The sequence below is a fragment of the Syngnathoides biaculeatus genome, chromosome 9 (assembly GCF_019802595.1).
Source record: "Syngnathoides biaculeatus isolate LvHL_M chromosome 9, ASM1980259v1, whole genome shotgun sequence".
Lineage (NCBI taxonomy): Eukaryota > Metazoa > Chordata > Actinopteri > Syngnathiformes > Syngnathidae > Syngnathoides > Syngnathoides biaculeatus.
The window spans coordinates 387329-406948 of NC_084648.1; the positions used below are offsets into that span (position 1 = coordinate 387329).

The 19620-nt window shown below is 41.1% G+C and overlaps 2 protein-coding genes across 3 annotated transcripts in view; both read right to left on the reverse strand.

Annotated features, from left to right (window-relative positions):
- smc3 (structural maintenance of chromosomes 3) overlaps positions 1-6849 on the reverse strand; it is a 46410-nt gene extending 39561 nt beyond the window's left edge. Inside the window, exons 1-5 of one of the 2 annotated variants that reach the window (XM_061829692.1) lie at positions 6671-6849; positions 6206-6281; positions 5815-5853; positions 5650-5717; positions 5486-5557 (exon numbers count right to left, since the gene is read on the reverse strand). In XM_061829692.1, the coding sequence (XP_061685676.1) occupies positions 5486-5557; positions 5650-5717; positions 5815-5853; positions 6206-6281; positions 6671-6685 (270 nt within the window). In that variant the 5' untranslated portion in view covers positions 6686-6849. Of the gene's footprint in view, positions 1-4966; positions 5093-5485; positions 5558-5649; positions 5718-5814; positions 5854-6205; positions 6282-6670 lie in introns of those variants that run through there. The other variant, XM_061829693.1, reaches the window with a different exon arrangement.
- Positions 6850-8854: 2005 nt separating this feature from the next.
- Positions 8855-14645, reverse strand: dusp5 (dual specificity phosphatase 5). Its single transcript, XM_061830918.1, has 4 exons — positions 13788-14645; positions 12935-13068; positions 11325-11544; positions 8855-9596 (listed from the first exon to the last, which is right to left on the reverse strand). Exons 1-4 carry the CDS (start codon positions 14149-14151, stop codon positions 9190-9192), a joined length of 1125 nt encoding a protein of 374 aa, XP_061686902.1. The 5' UTR covers positions 14152-14645; the 3' UTR covers positions 8855-9189.
- Positions 14646-19620: the final 4975 nt, after the last annotated feature.

The following is a 19620-nucleotide window of genomic DNA, read 5'->3' on the forward strand; positions in this document are numbered from 1 at the left end:
TGGCAATTAAGCAATTCAATTCTTGATCAGCGAAACTATTATTTTTCTGCCTTGTTGTTGCCATGGTTAGGACACTCACTCACACCCTGCTGGTCCAGATCAGTATTCGTATGAGTAATATATATATATTTTATATTTATTTATTTTACTTTATTTTGCAGACCGCATGATTCATCACTTAAACTGCTCCCTTTGCACAATTGACAGTGTTAATACACTTATCTATATAGATTTCACATCTTGCATGTCTTATAAGGAATGATTCCTATAAACAGAAATGTCTCTTGTTGTTTGTTCTTGTTGCTTTATTGTTCCTTGTTCTCTGTTGTTCTGTATGTCATACCAGGGCAGCACTGACTGCTGGAGAAAAATTCCTTGTGTGTTCTATACACTTCGCCATTAAAGCTGATTCTGAGATACCACTGTTTATGCTACAGCCACTATAAAACCACCAAGTGCCCTTATTCCATGCAGCGACCTTTCCACAGATGTCATCCAGTCCTACCAGTGTAGTGTGCAATGGCCCAACAACAAAAACAACATCTGCAAAATGTAATGTGTTTCATGTTATTTGTAGGGGGGGGGAATATACAGTATGTCGCTTTAATGATGCAATTTCACATTACGTATTTATTGTATTGAAAAGAAAACAACTGAATTGGTGCATGGGGGTCATAGGAGGAAAGGGAGAAAGTGCATGAGAGTCCTCAATCACAAATCAGCAGACAATTCAGTCATGTATCTCAGTAGCATCCATCCAGTATCTGAGCCGCTAAATCAAAGGTCAAGTGTCAAGTCTACAAACCCAATTCAATATAGGCTTTTTGGCCTTGTATCTTACATGCAGTGATTTCTTCAGATTCGCTGAAACGTTAGACATTATGGACCGTAGATGATGGAATCCCTAAATTCCTTGCAATTGTTTTCTCACACACTTGTCAATGACTGGGCAATTCAATGAAGCTCCTTTTATACCCAATCATGGCATCCACTGGTTGTGTTTCACAGCATTCTTTGCCACCTGTCCCATCTTTTTTTGGAACATAACATTCTAAACTACCGCAATTTCCCAAGTATAATGCGTCCTGAAGTATAATGTGCACCCCCAAAATTGACCTAAAAAAAAAAAAAAATAATAATAATCTGGAAAACCCTTCTACCCATGTACAATGCGCAAAACCAATTTGTTGCTATCCATATGCTCAAAATTAGGGGTTATCTGTATTTTTATTTTGCTAGGTTTGTACTTGTGTTGTTTTTTAAAAAAAAAAAAGTCTAAAACAATCATTAATAATAATCTTTTTCCATGCACTGATGCAGCAGTACTATATATCTCGGGACAGGCCACAGGACACGCTTCACCTGGTCCCTGCAATTGTCAGAACAGAATCCCTCAAGCAACTCAAATAATTGCTCGATGACATAACATTTTATGAACACTGTTGATAACACCAGTGACTCACATTTGAAAAATGTACTGGTGTGGTCAGTCATGCCCGCAGATAAAGTTGCGGGTATGATTAGGGATGGAATCTCAAGACCTTAAAATAACTTACTGAGTTGTTATACATGAGTATGTAGTTTTTACCTAATATCATAAAATTTATTGACATTGCACTGAGACAGACATTTTTAAAGAGGTCAATAGACATTACATTTTCAAAAATAAATATTAATATAATCAAATCATTTTATTCCATCATAACTTCTAACAGTATTAATACAGGGCAATCATAATATTTTGAAAACTTGAAATATGAGTCCAAACAACCACAATAATTTTGCCAAACTTCAGACATAAAATCGTACACTGAGTGAAATTTATAACAAATAAGGTACTGCACTTATAAGTTATACTTCAGAAATAAGTACACAAGTAATTTGTTCATATATATAAATAGGAAAATTTTGAAAAAAATGGATGACTGTGGTGAATTCTGGCGATATCTGTGAACAAAATTCAGACAAAAATTGAAAGTAAAATGACCCAAAAAAAAAAAAAATGGGCAGAAGTCCCCGTTTTTTTTGCCCCCATCCCCCTATCACTGGATAGCACAAAATCACATTTGTCATTAAAATATGCTTAAAATATGCCATCTTATCTCAAGACAAATGAATTAAGTGAACTATTCAGTAAAAAGACATCTAAAATTGTCCTTTTCCTCCACATTATACATATTATAGTATATAGAATATACACAAAAATATATTCTAGAATTTCTACACCGTACAGCAAAACAGGTTAAAGAAGTAGATCTGTAGTAATTACTATTAACGTTAAAGTCTCAAACTTATTACGCTGCTTTGTGTTGATACACTTGACCACTTTGCTCACTATCATAGATATAGATCTAGTAATACTAATAGTATAACCAGTTGCCGTTAATATCTTGAGATACATATACACATATATATATATATATACACATATATATATATATACACATATATATACACATACATACACACACACACACACACACACACATTTGAAAAAAAGGATGGGTGCGGGAAGTCATGCTTGCAGATAAAGTTGCGGGTGTGATTAGGGATGGCCTTAAAATAACTTACTGGATTAATATAACATAACTGTACATTAAAAATAAAATAAACAAATACATAAAATGGAAAATTTAAATTTAAAACTCAGAAATGATCATTTCCAATTTCGGCTGATATTAGTAGAGCATGATATAAAACAGTATTTAAAATTTTTCATCAATAAAAATTCTTGATCTGACAAACTTTATCTAAAGAAAAGTTAAATGCACTGGCCTGTCAAGGAATAAACACGAACGGTCTATACTCACAATGTTTTGAAAATGCTGAAAGTTTACTTCAGCATAGGTTTACGTCTACTTCAACTGCGTTTGTGGCAACAAGCTAGCTGTGAACAAACATTCCTGTCGGCAATCGTGACGTATTGTTGTGTGTGTGTGCGTGTGTGGCGGGAGGGGGGGAGGGGCACGCACCACTGGACCGCCGTAAATAGGAGGCCGGCTTGCTAGAACGCGCCTTTTGTGCATGCGCTCGACATATTGGCCACACCCGAATCAAGGGACGAGGTGGACGATAGTCTTAACGTCTCTTTTTTGGGGAGCACGCCGTCACGCGGCCTCGCTATCGACACAAACAGCACCCCTGGTGTACCTAAATTTTCTTTGACATGCCTCATTAAATGCGCTTGCATTCCGTGAAGCAGTTTCACTAAACATGCGCTTTCGTACATGCTTCATACGTTTAACTTCCTGTTTCCGGGTGAATACCGGTTGTTTTGGAGCACGCTTGTTTAGTTAACGTTTATGAAATAAACATGTAAATTAATGTCAAGACCACACAAAATAAGCAACGTCTTGAGAGAATGCGAGGGGAGGGGCGGTACTGTTACTAGTGTTAGTGCCTCAACATGGCTACACTCGTGAAAGCAAAACAACGAACTCAAACGCATGTTGTTCAATGTTGTCAACTAATATCCAGATTAATTTTAGGCAATTTTCCCTCAATTTTCCGGAACAATTTTCATGAAAATTTAAAACTCCAGAATTCCGGGAAAATCTGGAGGACTTTCATCACTGTTGTATTAACAGTTGTCAATTATATAATATTTGAGAAATTTACGTCCAACTTACCTTTGTGGTTCCTGGTTTGGATAGTCTCCTGGATAAGTGCACAGCACTTTGCCGGGAATGTCTACTTTTTGTATGTGTTCGGTTAAACATGTTGATACCATTTTCATTCCTATCTGGACGGTTACACTTTTTTCAAGCAATGGCCATCTGAAATAGTTTTTTTACCCCGTGGCTTTTATCAATTTCCCTGGCACAAACTTCATCTTTTCGCTCCAAGACTTTCGTAATATTGGAAAACGTGGAGACCGCTCGATAACATAGCATACGTATGACTATAAGTTATATCTATGCCGTAGTAAACAGAATGCTTCTCTAAGAAATGTTAACATCAGAGTGAAAATACTGATGAAAAACTGCCAAAATGCTACTGGAAATCAGAATGTCATCATTATTATAAATACAAAATTGAATGCAAACAGATAGCAATGACGTAAACAGGTAGCAATGGCGTTTTCCGCTATCACAGCTGTGACAAATTTCACGACGAGCGTTGCCAATAGATGCTGGCGGCCAGTCTTGATCACAGCCTCGCCCCGCGTCAAGCCGTAGCCCCACAATTTTCTCAACGAATCTACACGTTTCACAGCAATGACATTTTCACCTGAAAAAAGTCAGAATTCCGGGGAAAATTCTCATCTCTACAATGAAGATTTGCATCATAGTCTGCGACACATGCTTCTTTGAACGCAAGGAAGTATGGGAATATAGGAAATATACCAAAACTTATTTTTCTTACCTTACAAGGCTTCCCCAGAGCCAAAGAAATGCTACAAACAAATCGCTATGGGATGAACTTAAAAGGTGTCAGGAAAATGTAGTTTTCTATGTAAGATCATGACCCATTGACAGCGCTACAAACAAGCTATGTTTTATCTCAACTATAAGTAAATTACCCAGAATTCAATACACTAGCTCAGGGTGGTCAAAAAGACATTTAGTGCGTTTGAGAATATTGTCTGAGCGCTCTCTGCTACACTCCACACCGTTCGGAAACTCAAACCACTCTTCGAATGCGCAATCTCAGAGTCAAGCTGAAGCATCAGCTTGAATTTCAGGATACATTTTAAAAGCAACGCTGTCTAGTCTCGCAAGTGAGCTAGCCACTGCCATAGGAAGACCCGAAGCACTGAGCCACATATTCACAAAATGTGACGGTTGGGAAAAAAATAAACTAGCTTTCAGATTCAAATCTACAGTACAAGACACCATCATCAGTCACTGTGATTTGACGGGTGCGAATCTGCACCGTTGAGCAAGAAAGATCACCCACGTAAAATTTCTTACGAGTAGAAATACATAGGTATTGAAATATGTCGCTTATTTTGTGTTGTCTTTACCAATATTCCCTCTAAGGTGCGCCACTGCGCAATAGCACACTTGTCGCCCACTCTCAGCACACATGAAAACCGATCCAGTGCAGTAAACCACAGCCTAACGTCTTTTCACACTGAAGCACACGGTCTCTAACAACGAGCTGCTCCTCAGCCTACTTATACTTCCTAGTTTACCTGACACCGCCCCCCTCCGCTCTTAAAGGGGTACACTCATAATTACGAACAGAACACACACTCGCAACTTTATATCAGTGGGCATTACTGGTGGACCACACCCGTAACTTTATATCTGCAGGCATGACTGACCACACCCGTACATTTTTCAAATGTGAGTGGCTGCACTGTACAACACCCTGTGTGCAAACAAGATTGTTTCAGCAATAATGCCTTAATTTCCAGCCCAGCAAATTTAGACTTTAAAACCAAATTATCAATTGATTTTATCAGATTGGTATAAAGTCTAGTAACAACTATCAAGAGGGTTCAACATTGTGATCAATAAAATATCCGTGTGAGTCCTACCGGCAGCCGGTTGTCAGAATTGTCAAATATAATCTCCACAAATGCAGAAATAACACGAGGACCAGTTCCCTCCTAAAAAAAACATAAATGGAAAAAAATTACGTTTGCATGATGACAAAAATAAGTTTTACTTGCAAGTGATACTACCCTGTAGGTGTACTTACGTGGAGCAAGGCCAAACGCTGCTCAGGTCGAAGGTGGCTAAACTCATCACTGAGCACAAACTGAATGGCTGGGGAGTATAAATAAATAAATAGATAAACAATGACCTTTACCTAGCCTTCAAAAAAATCAGGGATGTACGTTGCTATTTGAAGCGGTCCACTTACCATAGAAAAAGTTACTTTTTCCTGACCCATTTCTCCCAACTGTGAAAGTGAGGAAAAAATAAAGTAATCCATTTTGTCATGAAATAATCAGGTGTGCTTAATTGAATTGGTCTGAGCATTATTATTCATTTCCTACAAATAACGTAACTTTGTTCTTCTATCCCAGTGACATATTAAGCCAATGATACAGTAGCACATAATATTCACAGAGGAATACATTTAGTATTTGAGACAATTCAAAATGTTTCTAAAGTAAAATATGTGCATTGGCTCAATAAATGTTGAGACTGTTCTAGTAAATAAATATGGGTCTCTTCATTCAAATAACAAAACATACGGCATGAAGTATCAGGAGTGATTAAGTGATCACTTCAAGTGATCCAGTACTCACCGATCACATTGTGCTTGGGACTAAACGGGTCTACCACAGTCTGGTCCCTGTAACTTCGGAACCCCTGGATGATAACCTGGACAAGAACAAAGGACCGTCGATGTATCTTCATAAGAAGGCACCAATCTGTCAAATGCTTTGCGTTGACCGTGTAAATGTGCCAGATAATAACTATTTTATTTACTCGAGTGAGTAGGTTATAAACTATATGGGTTGAAGCTGCAGCTAGATTTAGCCTAACAGTTTCAGAAGGGGGCGGGCAATTCAAAGCAGCATTTTCTAAGGCGCTCTCGTGAACCTTAACGTGACGCCCATTCACAACATGCTCAATGCGAACTGTCAGAAATGCGCAAACCAAACGAAATTAAGTTTTGCAATAAAACTGCGACTTCTGCTCTCCCTTCTGCTAGCCCACTCGGCCCCGTCAGGAAGGAACATGGACACACTCTGGCATCCTTAGCTTACCTGTTTGATGTACATTTGAAGTCTATTTCGGGCGTCTCCTTGTCTGTATTAGGAGCTAAACGATCAGCTCCAGGTAAATGGAGATAGCAGATAATAAAAGCCCTCACTTGTTAGAATATTTTATGGGGGGGGGGGGGTTCGCATTTAAAACTGGTGAGCAATTCAGCAGTGGAGGAAAACACGGAAAATGGCGGCGGGGGCGGGATGAATTGGATCATACCACAATGTAAAGAACACAATTGTAACCCAATAAACACCCACATGGTAACGCTGAATGGCAATTCTCATTGGATCACATCTAGCAACAACTATACATTTTTAATTTTTAAATAAACATTTTAATACTTTGCCATTGCGTCCGTGCCAATAAATAATATTAACTGTTACGTGGTTTCGATGCGTCCCCATTTGGAACTTTGGTACAGACCATCAGGCTGTCTTCTGGGCGCCAAAACAAGAAGTGACAGAGAACGTTAGCGACGGAGGTGTGCGAATGTGAAATTGTAACTCTCTTTTTAAAATATATATTTCATACACAGTACAATATATATGCAATGTTTAATTTCCTACGCTCGAACACGTTGTGTTAGCGATAGGTAACTCATTACTTGTGGGTTGTCTTTGGAACAAAATCACTGAATCTCATGTTCGTGACGGGTTCGTTTACAAAGGCTGCAGTATTATAAGTTGTAATGGGGGAAAAAAAGCACTTGCCATCTAAACCTGATTGGCCAACTCAGAGCCACTGCAGGTGTCACTGTTGCCTTTTTATGTACAAAGAGATTATCCTATGCCTTGTGGATTTCCCCACATGATGGGAGACATGACTTTTATGCGGTTACTCGTACAGTCTATCAGTAGTGGGAAGTAACAAATAGTTTGTTACTGTACCTGAGAGTTTTATTTTTATTTTAATGAACCATTGAGTATTTGGTATTGATTTCTCATTTATTACCTGTATTCAGAAGATGAGCCATTTGGGGCCCCATGGCAAAACCACTTTGAGGCACTCTTCATCCGTGTAGCACAAATATTTGGAATATTAACATTGATCATCACGTAAAACCTGTGACTTGGAGGATATTCTTCCATTTCCTGAATGAGATAAAGTCCTTACAATTTGAATCATCTCAATTAATTATACAATAATAGATAAGAACATGAATCAATATTTAATAAGATCTGTACTTTGTTCTGACTTTGTCATGATTGATGGATTACTTTTTTTTTCCAACCTCAATGGATCATGACAAGCTGTAGATAGAGAGAGGTCACGTATAGCCAGACAGAAAAAAAAAGAGCTACATCATTGACTTGGAGGAATATAACCCAGGGAGAATTCATGATGATGATGCAAAAAATCTAAAAACGTAAGCTATTCCACCACCCTGTCCTTATTTAATAGAATTGATATTTATTTGATCCAGCACATGCTGTATGCACATTTTTCCCATTTGTAATCATTTTATTTGGTGTTTTTCATTCATAAACTTATCAAAGCTTTGGAAGCTTTTTGTAGTGTCCAGTGATTTTTTTTTAATACTAATAAACATTATGCAAGTTAATAAAAGAGTCGGCACGGTGGGGCAACTGGTAAGAGCATTTGCCTCACAGTCCTGAGAACCAGAACTGAAATCCCGGCCCCTCCTGTGTGGAGTTTGCATGTTCTCCCTGTGCCTGCGTGGGTTTTCTCTGGGCACTCTGGTTTCCTCCCATATCCCCAAAAAATTGTGTATTAATTGAAGACTCTAAATTTCCCTTAGGTGTGAGTGTGAATGGTTAGTACCATGTGCACTGAAATTGGCTGGCAACCAGTTCAGGGTGTACTCTGATTTGTGCCAGAAGATAGCTGGGATAGGCTCCAGCATTCCAGTGACCCTTGTGAGGATAATCGGCTCAGAAAAGGGATGGAAGTTAATAAAAGAGGGCACTAGATTTTTGTGCATTGGGGGGAGGGGTGTATCAAAACAGTTATTGTATATAATTGACGATTTTGATACCCTTGGATAGATGTACTTATAATTACATTTCAGTCTTTTGTGATTCTTTAATTTTACCTAAAGAAGTCGAATCAGTCATTCTACTTTTACCTGTGTTTTTTCTTATCTGTATTTCTACTAGAGTAGAATGTGTGAGTCCTTCCACATGATGTTTATTCAGTGACAACAACAACTCTTTTCCAACTTTTATTAAACACATCAATATCAACATTACTGGAAAAAAAGATTTCAATTTGAAATAAATTAAGTTCAAACGCCTGACTGAATTTGTGAATAAACACAGAAATCACAATATCAACCTAAGGCATGTATATTGCAGGTTTATCAATGTGCTGTTGTCACTGCAACAGCATCAGTGTCATCCCATGAAATGTGCACTACTACCAATTCAGACTTGCTGGTCTCTGGTCTGGTCTGCTGGTTTCAACCGCAGGCCAGGCACACGGAGCTTTTACATTTGATTCATTTTCAGGTAAGACTACGAGCAGTCACATCTCTCTCTCTCTCTTTTTTTTTTTATTAAGGCAGTGCAGTTATTGGGCTCAGCTTTAACTGATGATGGACAGGGGACTTCAAGCAAGAGGTAGGGAGGGTAAATACAGATGGCTCAAAGTTTTTGGTGTTGAAGGAGGTGGTGATGTCATTGGCAAAAAAAGAAGCAGACTCTGGTACACTGGGAGTGGTGGGTTCAGGTGTGGTGGCATGAGTGGGCGCTGTCGAAAGGACCTCTGACTCAAATTGCAGCAGCTGACCCATGAAGCTAAAGTTGGGTGAGATAACAGGCCGGCGTTGCTTGATGATATCGAATGCTGCATCCAGTCTCAGCTGCTGGGTTCTCATGATGTAAGCCATACAGATGGTCGGGGAACGAGAGATCCCCGCTTCACAGTGCACAAGGACCTTTCCTCCAGATTGCTTTATGTGATCTGGACCCAGGACAAAAGGCAAACAAGTCAATCATTGGACATGGATGTGCAATTTTCTTCAAAATGGTTATATAATATTTAAAAAGAAAAACTTTAACAGGGCATTCGCAACGTGAAATTCAAACGGACAGCTAGTTTGATTACTGTGACAGCATAGAGAAAATAATAAATCACATTAGAATGCATTTTGAAGAAATACCTTGCTATTTACTCCTGCTCACTAATTATATATCACGGCTACAGAAGCACCACCCAGGGGCTTTGTGTATTTTTATGACTTTCAGTCCATGTAATTTGTACACACTTGTGGTGCTTGGGTGACTGTCTTCTGTGACACACGGAAGCATGAACTCCATCTGACATTACTGTTCATGTTCATTCCGAGAACATGCTGTCTTTTTACGCATATACTGTACATGTAATTGAACAGAATTCCTTTATGTTCTAAAAGGTCATTTTAATCAGCCCCAAGTGAGCGCCTTGCATTGATGGATGATTTACTGACCATGGTGTCGTGGTGGGCTTTCCCTACTATTTTCAGTCAAAAAGGTCAGGTCGTGGATCTACAGCCCACTAAGATGCTCATAAAATATAAAAATAAGCATTTATTGTTTCTGTACATTTAGTAATGCCCGAAACCCCCCCTCCAGCCCGCCCCCACAAAAAACAACGTTACCCAATCAGAGTAGCTTTACTCATAATTCTCTTTGTGTTTTATTAGTGCTTTAAACAGTCAATCATCCCCACTTAATTGAAATAACTCAGCAGCTTAGTAGATGAATTTCAGAGCTCTTGGCTAAATGTAGGCTAAACCTGTTCCTGGTACAATTAGTTATCTTATGTAATGTGGACTAAATGTAGACTGCATCCTGAAACAATACATAATTGCAACAATAGCCACCAAACAATACTGGTCAGTCCAGTAGCTCCTGGCTGAGCTTTGTCCTTGCTCATGCCCGTCTATAAATAACCACCAACAAATTGTGTGCACTACTTGCTGATGCTTTTATGATCCACCATCACTCTCCCACACACTCTATTCTCCACAGGCTGCTGATGCCCTCAGGCCCACCTGTGAGCAACCGACCACTGTCAAAGTGTGTCGCCACTCCTTTCAACCTCCTTTGGCTACGCATTACGGCTCAGCCACTTGTCACATTGACTGCACGGCCACACTCACTGGAGATTAGGTCTAGTAGGCGATGACAACATGAGAACGGCTTTTTCAAGCTAAGACAAGGGAGTCAACTCCTCAGCAAAATCCTGATTGGAACGGACCGGTTCGATGCGTTGGAGGAGGCCTGCAGTCAGACGATCACGTTAAACTGATTACCACTGGTTTCTTATAGTCTTCTATTTGTGAACGACAGCACTGGCAAGAACAGTTCGGGTTTATTAAAGGCAGACGAAGACGACTTTTAAAAATAAACACCTATGGATGAAAGTCTTTGTCTGTGTTGCCAAATTCAATATTTCCAAGACTTCCTACGTGCAATCTATAACTATAAATATACTGTACAGACACTGAAGGTCGTGTTATTCTAGGTAAAGCTCTATCGCGGGGAAGCTACATATATCTCACTTGCCAAATTCTCCACACGTTCCCTATTTTAAGCAGGGAGTCAAGACAAAAAAAATGTGGAATTACGATCCAGAAATAAATCTCCAGGTGGAAGCCCTCAGAAAACCTATTTAATACCGCACACCCAGCTAAAATGTTTAACTCACCAATAAATTCTATTGCCTCTTGAAAGTGGGAGCTGATGTCTGCCATGTGGCTGTCCTCCACCGGGATCCATTTGTAGTTGTAGTGGCCCTTGGCCGGGTGCATGTCCCTGCGTGACACGTTTAGCAAGGCAGTGATGTGAAGGTCGGTGAGATAGTCCTGCCTGGAGGCGTGGTAGGCACTACCGAGGTAGAGGAAAGGCAGGATCTCTACGGGTTTACCCTGAAAGTGAGAGATGGGTGGAGAGGAAAAAAAGATGAGTCAAGATAAGGGGCTAGAATATGCAACAAGGTGTGATGTTGGCCCTTAAGTGATGACCACTTGCATCTAATTTAGAACTTTTCAACCGACAGCAAACCATTATCCTTATCTGGCATCGAAATGACTGCACTGCTATGTGGAGGGAGATCTTAGTCAGAACATCAAATAAGGAAATGGGTTAAGGCTATAGAACACTGGCATCACCATGTATATTAGTCAGTAGGATATGGGTGGTATCAAAGTAACCTAATTACAGTCCAGGGAATCCTAATCAGGCTTTCAGCATGGAGTGTCAAGTGGAAATGGTAGTAGGTCTGACATCATAGCAGCGAGACTGCATATGAATTAATTAAAGAACTGTGTTGTTTCGTGAAAATGGGACACCAGGACCCAATACCATGATGTCACAAACCTGTTTTAGCATCAAATGCAACCGGGATGCCATAATAATTACGAGTATGTGTGTGATGATGTCAACAACAGAAAAGAAATGGCGAAAAACACAAAGATTGTGTTGCTGAAAATTCCAATAACATGTAGAAAAAAAACACCACCAGTATGAGCAGAATAATTGCAATTTTTTACCCGAGTTTGAATTAGCTAAGGGATTGATGGATGTATTCAAAAATCATCCGTCCATCCATTTTCTTAGCCACTTATCCTCAAGGGTCGTGGGAAGTGCTGAGAGCCTATCCCAGGTGTCAAGGGGCAGGAGGCGGGGTACACCCTGAACTGGTTCCCAGCCAATTCCAGGGACATAGAGACAAAACAGCCATAGAGACAAACAGCCGTCGCACTCACAATCACACGTAGGGGCGATTTAGATTGTCCAATTAATGTTGCGTGTTCTTGGGATGTGGAAGGAAACCGGAGGGCCCGAAGAAAAACCAGCCATGCACAGGGAGAACACGCAAACTCCACACAGGCGGGTCCAGGATTGAACTGTGAGGCCACCGTGCCGCCAGAAAAGAAAAAAATCATTTAACTGCTATTTAAAAAAAAAAAAAAATACTACATCCATCCCTTAATATTATAAAGCGCTTGTTCCTGGTCAACTGCATCATATATCCCAGGGTTACACCCTGGATTTGTTACCCGTAAATTACAGAATACAATTCACATTTGTATTTTCAAATTACAAAATCAACTGCTTGTCTTTTGGGATCACACAATTGACTGATAGTTGAGATCTTCGTACCCTATAGTACCATAAAGTCACACAATATCACAGTATTGTATGTTTGTGTACAGTAACTATACCAAATACAAACCATTTGTGTGTGTTTTACGTCATGCTACAAAAAGATGGATGTGGGTTTTTGGGTGAATGACGACGATGGGCTGCCCTTACCTGATCATAATGTGGTTTGTGGTGACCAAGCTTCTCACTGCTGGCTCTTTTCTCACTTTCAGTTCCGCTCTGCTCGATGCTTTTCACCTCAGTGCAAAGTTCAGGGTATTGCGAGTGGAAGTTCTCATATCCTCCTGTGAGAAGGCACGATGAAGAAGGGGGGGGGGGCATGAAGATGTGTACTGAGTTTAGAATAAATACCACACGAATACACACCTTGTGTAACCACAGTTTATGAAACAGATTTAGCGCTGGATTATAACCTGATTATAAGAGCCCCATTAATTACTGGAGTCTAATAATCCTTTTCACTTCCACAGGATGTAAAGGCGACAGACCTGAATTGGTGTGATTTAACACATGATCACAAACCCAGCCAATTATTTAGATTACATTGTAGTTTTGGTTTTTTTTTTTGCCCCTTACCCTTCATTTGTTTCTTGCTACCGAAAGTGTGTTTCACAATTTGTTCATATTTGTCAGCACTGACTCATTGGCTCCCGTGACGCACACTTAATGCAGTCTTCTTACAACACAAACATTTATAGAGAGATGAAGAGTTTACAGTGGAGGACGTCATATGTCAATTTTTTTAATAGGTGACAAAAGACACGTTGAAATGACTGTTTTTTTTTGGTTGTTTTTTTTAATTGTGTTTTTTGTACTTTTTCCCTCACAGGAAAACAGTTACGATTTAGGGTTATTTTTGGTCAAAATACTGTATAAGTAAGTCATCGCAAGGCTGGGTGTTTTCCCCGTCAGTCGCCTAATATGTGTAAACCATTTTTCCACTTCTCTTTTTTTTTTTTTTTTTTTACCTTTTAAAAATGTGTATGAAAATATTTTTCGTTACCTTTTAAGAAGCAAATGTTGGTCCCGTTGGCCACATGCGTCAGGGTGTTGATTACTATTTGTGCTACGCTTTCCTTCTTCAGCTTCTGCCAGTGGGACGTCCGGTCGTCCAGAGCCACCACCGCCGATACACTTCCCTCCCGGAGCCGGAGGAGGGCTCTCTCGTCCGGGATGACGAACTGCAGAGGCACCGGTCCTCCCCGCGACCTCCGGACCACCACCGAGTTAAGATTGACGTTGACGGAGCCTCTGATGTTGGAGTTCGTAAATGACAAGTAAGGTCGACAGTCCACGATAAGGCAGCTCCCGCGCTCCTTCCTGATGATCCTCCGCAAGTGGCGGCAGTCGATGCTGGACACTTTCATTTTTCAGTTTATTATTTTTATTGCGCAAAGAATGCGTGTGGATTCCTGAATAAAGAGTGGCTGCGGGCGGACGATGAGCCCAGCGCGCCTCAGTGCCTACATTGCCTCCAAGGGGATTCCGGCTGAGTCTTTTTCTACTGAATGAGACTTGGCTGCGTGTGACGTCACAGACCATATTTGGACAGCGGTGAGGCGCGGTCGAAGCCACAGACCCTCCCACAAAGGATGACGACAGCTGCGTAATCCCGCCCTCTCCGTGACGCGCCACAGCGATTGATTACCTCTTACTCATCTTCAAGTTCTTATATTTCCAGGTTTCATTATCATTTTCGAGAAAGGTTGCCGTGATATTAACTTGCCAAAATAGACAATGTTGAAAGAAAAACAATGAAGCACAATCCGTCCACAATTTACACGTGAATCATATTTCTAAGAAAAGCATCCATGAACACACATGGAATTAGTTTCCAGCTGTTGGTGTCAAACTATCCGTCATTTGCTGTAGAATACTCAAAATACTGTACATGTGCAACATCAAAGGACGTGACATTTACACAGTACGTATATGGCACTGTGGAAAACCTGTGCTGTTTAAATGACCTTTTTCATTGCAGTGCACTGCACTTCACTCATTTTAGACACAGGAAAGTCAAAATTTCCAAATGTAGAAAGGTGCCTCTGATGAATTCTGATTAGTGATACGCTGTGCATTCCGTACCTGGTCCTTCAGTATAGAATTAATCCACCTCTTAATTCTACCTTTATTGCGTTACAGGCAATACTATATGATAACAGCACGCAAGTGTGCCACTTACTGTACATTATTTGGAGTCCTTGCCGTGTTCGAGGTTGAGCCTGTCCCCAGCTGACTTCGGGCGAGAGGCTCAGTCCACTCTGAACTGTTGGGCAGGCAATCGCAGCACTTCAGAATCAATATTCTTCAAATAACTAAAACCAAACATTTCAATAAAATACATCACACTTATATTTTGATTATAAGTTTTAATGAGTGAAAATCCCAACAAGCTAATTGGTTAGGGATACCAAGAAGGGTCACATCTTTGCTTATCATCGCTGTGGATTTGCACACAAAACATCCCATGAGCTCAAAAACAAAAGAGTTTTGTTGTTTGGAAGAGGTGTTTGTTGTTTTAATCACTTGAGGGAATTCAAAGTACACCCTGCAGTAAATTCTGTGTTTTATACCACAAAGAGTACCAGATCACACACATGCAATGAGTGTAGTACCTGTTGAACTTAGTGCGCACATGTGTGTGTGTGTGTGTTCGAAGTGTTTTAGGGCCTTGCTCAAATGCACATCCACAGTAGCCAGAAAGTTGACTTGCATATTTCTGCAACAACTGAATGACTTTTTTTTGGTGTGTCCACAACCGGACTAAAACCTAAGCCCAGACATTCACATCTAAGCTACTGCCTATGAGCATTACCTTGGTTGTAAAACTGTGCGTGGATGGGTGGCATCTTGGTACCGTTAACCAAAAACAGCTCTCAGTATGATGCAGTTCAGTTGTACATCATAGCAAATGACTGCCACAACAACAAACATGCTGTCAAACAAATTAATACCAGAAAAATTGAGCATATTATATCTGTAAAGGCAGAATATTTGGTTAAGCGCTTGTACTGGATATCATAATGTTGTGGCTTGTGTTAATATACAAAAAAATAACTGATTTACATATGCTGGTTAATAATATTGACTATTCCCACAGCTTGTTTTTTTTAACAGAACAAAAGCAACCATTTCATTTTCTGTCAAGACTAGTATTTTTTATCATCACCCATGTTGTAGTGTAGCAGACTTCGTCGAGACCCTGACCCTAACCCTGAACAAGACGCTGACAGAGGCAAACATTAACTTCCGCTGAGTCCCATTTATAGCCGAATGAACCTGCCTTATATCCTTTGGCTCGGGAGCCCAAGTCGTCAAACGAATTAACAGGTTTAAATGTTGTACTGCGTGTACTCACATGACATGCAATCAATCCTGGGGCTCAAGGCTGCCTATGTTTGGGTCCTGTACAAATGCTGTGTGTTTGACTTTAAACACTGTATGGAAGTTCCACTGAACTTTTCCACAATTAGGTCACAGTCCTTCTTTTTCTTCTTCTTCTTTTCCTTTCGGCTTGTCCCGTTAGGGGTCACCACAGCGTGTCATATTTTGCCATCTTAGCCTATCTCCTGCATCTTCCTCTCTAACCCCAACTGCCCTCATGTCTTCCCTCACCACATCCATAAACCTTCTCTTTGGTCTTCCTCTCGCTCTTTTGCCTGGGAGCTCCATCCTCAGCATCCTTCTACCAATATACTCACTCTCTCACCTCTGGACATGTCCAAACCATCGAAGTCTGCTCGCTCAAATCTTGTCTCCAAAACATCCAGCTTTGGCTGTCCCTCTAATGAGCTCATTTCTAATCCTATCCAACCTGGTCACTCCGAGCGAGAACCTCAACATCTTCATTTCTGCCACCTCCAGTTCAGCTTCCTGTTGTTTCTTCAGTGCCACGGTCTCTAATCCGTACATCATGGCCGGCCTCACCACTGTTTTGTAAACTTTGCCCTTCATCCTAGCAGACACTCTTCTGTCACATAACACACCAGACACCTTTCGCCAGCTGTTCCAACCTGCTTGGACCCGTTTCTTCACTTCCTGACCACACTCTCCATTGCTCTGTATTGTTGACCCCAAGTATTTGAAGTCGTCCACCCTCGCTATCTCTTCTCCCTGTAGCCTCACTCTTCCCCCTCCACTTTTCTCATTCACACACATATATTCTGTTTTACTTCGGCTAATCTTCATTCCTCTCCTTTCCAGTGCATGTCTCCATGTTTCTAATTGTTCCTCTGCATGCTCCCTGCTTTCACTGCATATCACAATACCATCTGCGAACATCATGGTCCAAGGGGATTCCAGTCTAACCTCATCTGTCAGCCTATCCATTACCACTGCAAACAGGAAGGGGCTCAGAGCTGATCCCTGATGCAGTCCCACCTCCACCTTAAATTCCTCTGTCACACCTAAGGCACACCTCACCATTGTTCTGCTGCCATCATACATGTCCTGTACTATTTTAACATACTTCTCTGCCACACCAGACCTACGCATGCAGTACCACAGTTCCTCTCTTGGTACTCTGTCATAGGCTTTCTCTAGATCCACAAAGACACAATGTAGCTCCTTCTGACCTTCTCTGTACTTTTCCACGAGCATCCTCAAGGCAAATAATGCATCTGTGGTACTCTTTCTAGGCATGAAACCATACTGTTGCTCGCAGATACTTACTTCTGTCCTGAGTCTAGCCTCCACTACTCTTTCCCATAACTTCATTGTGTGGCTCATCAACTTTATTCCTCTATAGTTCCCACAGCTCTGAACATCCCCTTTGTTCTTAAAAATGGGAACTAGAACACTTTTCCTCCATTCTTCAGGCATCTTTTCGCCCACTAGTATTCTGTTGAATAAGTTGGTCAAAAACTCCACAGCCATCTCTCCAAATTGCTTCCATACCTCTACCGGTATGTCATCAGGACCAACTGCCTTTCCATTTTTCATACTTTGTAGTGCCTTTCTGACTTCCCCTTAGTAATCATTTCCACTTCCTGGTCCTTCACTCTTGCCTCTTCAACTCTTCCTTCTCTCTCATTTTCTTCATTCATCAACTTCTCAAAGTATTCTTTCCATCTATTTAGCACACTACCGGCACCAGTCAACACATTTCCATCTCTATCCTTAATCACCCTAACCTTTTGCACATCCTTCCCATCTCTATCCCTCTGTCTGGCCAACCTGTAGAGATCCTTTTCTCCTTCTTTCGTGTCCAACCTGGTGTACATGTCTTCATATGCCTCTTGTTTAGCCTTTGCCACCTCTACCTTTGCCCTACGTCGCATCTCGATGTACTCCTTTCGCCTCTCCTCAGTCCTCTCAGTGTCCCACTTCTTCTTCGCTAATCTCTTTCCTTGTATGACTCCCTGTATTTTGGGGTTCCACCACCAAGTCTCCTTCTCCCCTTTCCTACCAGATGACACACCAAGTACTCTCCTGTCTGTCTCTCTGATCACCTTGGCTGTCGTCATCCAGTCTTCCGGGAGCTTCGGTTGTCCATCGAGAGCCTGTCTCACCTCTTTCCGGAAGGCCGCACAACATTCTTCCTTTCTCAGCTTCCACCACATGGTTCTCTGCTCTACCTTTGTCTTCTTAATCTTCCTACCCACCACCAGAATCATCTTACATACTACCATCCTATGCTGTCGAGCTACACTCTCCCCTACCACTACTTTACAGTCAGTAACCTCCTTCAGATTACATCGTCTGCACAAAATATAATCTACCTGCGTGGTTCTACCTCCGCTCTTGTAGGTCACTATATGTTCCTCCCTTTTCTGGAAATAAGTGTTCACTACAGCCATCTCCATCCTTTTTGCAAAGTCCACCACCATCTGCCCTTCAAAGTTCCTTTCCTGGATGCCGTACTCACCCATCACTTCTTCATCGCCCCTGTTTCCTTTACCAATATGTCCATTACAATCTGCACCAATCACAACTCTCTCGCTGTCTGGGATGCTCAGAACTACTTCATCTAGTTCCTTCCAGAATTTCTCTTTCAACTCTAGGTCACATCCTACCTGTGGTGCATAGCCGCTAACCACATTATACATAACACCCTCAATTTCAAATTTTAGTCTCATCACTCGATCTGATACTCTTTTCACCACCAAGACATTCTTAGCCAGCTCTTCCTTTAAAATAACCCCTACTCCATTTCTCTTCCCATCTACTCCGTGTTAGAATAATTTAAACCCTGCTCCCAAACTTCTAGCCTTACTACCTTTCCACCTGCTCTCTTGGATGCACAGAATATCAACCTTTCTCCTAATCATCATGTCAACCAACTCCTGAGCTTTTCCTGTCATAGTCCCAACATTCAAAGTCCCTACACTCAGTTGTAGGCTCTGTGCATTCCTCTTTTTCTTCTGACGCTGGATCCGGTTTCCTCCTCTTCTTTGTCTTCGACCCACAGTAGCTGAATTTCCACCGACGCCCTGCAGGTTAGCAGTGCCGGGGGCGGGCGTTGTTAACCCGGGCCACGACCGATCCGGTATGGGATTCTTTAGATGAACGCTTATATTTGTTTGGCACAGTTTTTTACGCCGGATGCCCTTCCTGACGCAACCCTCTGCATTTATCCGGGCTTGGGACCGGCCTACAGATTGCACTGGTTTGTGCCCCCCATAGGGCTGCACTCCTTGTTTATCTTTAATATTGAATGCTTTTTCATGTAACTATACAGAGAAGGTGTACATGGTATAACATAGCTAAACAAAACCCATTGGAATAATTAATATAATTGTTACTGTCAGGCAGAATCCTGCCATCTCTAAGCCACTATTTTTCAGAAAACAAAAACCAAAACAAAACACCATCTTACTTTACTCACTTATCAAACA

What these genes read in the sequence shown, in the direction of transcription:
- dusp5 (XM_061830918.1), bottom strand. Translation starts at nt 14,151, where the DNA reads ATGAAAGTGTCCAGCATCGACTGCCGCCACTTGCGGAGGATCATCAGG. An exon ending in CAACATTTGCTTCTTAAAAG is followed by an intron (nt 13,069 to 13,787) that starts GTAACGAAAAAT and finishes GCCTTCTCACAG; the next exon opens with GAGGATATGAGAACTTCCAC. An exon ending in ACAAACCACATTATGATCAG is followed by an intron (nt 11,545 to 12,934) that starts GTAAGGGCAGCC and finishes TCTCACTTTCAG; the next exon opens with GGTAAACCCGTAGAGATCCT.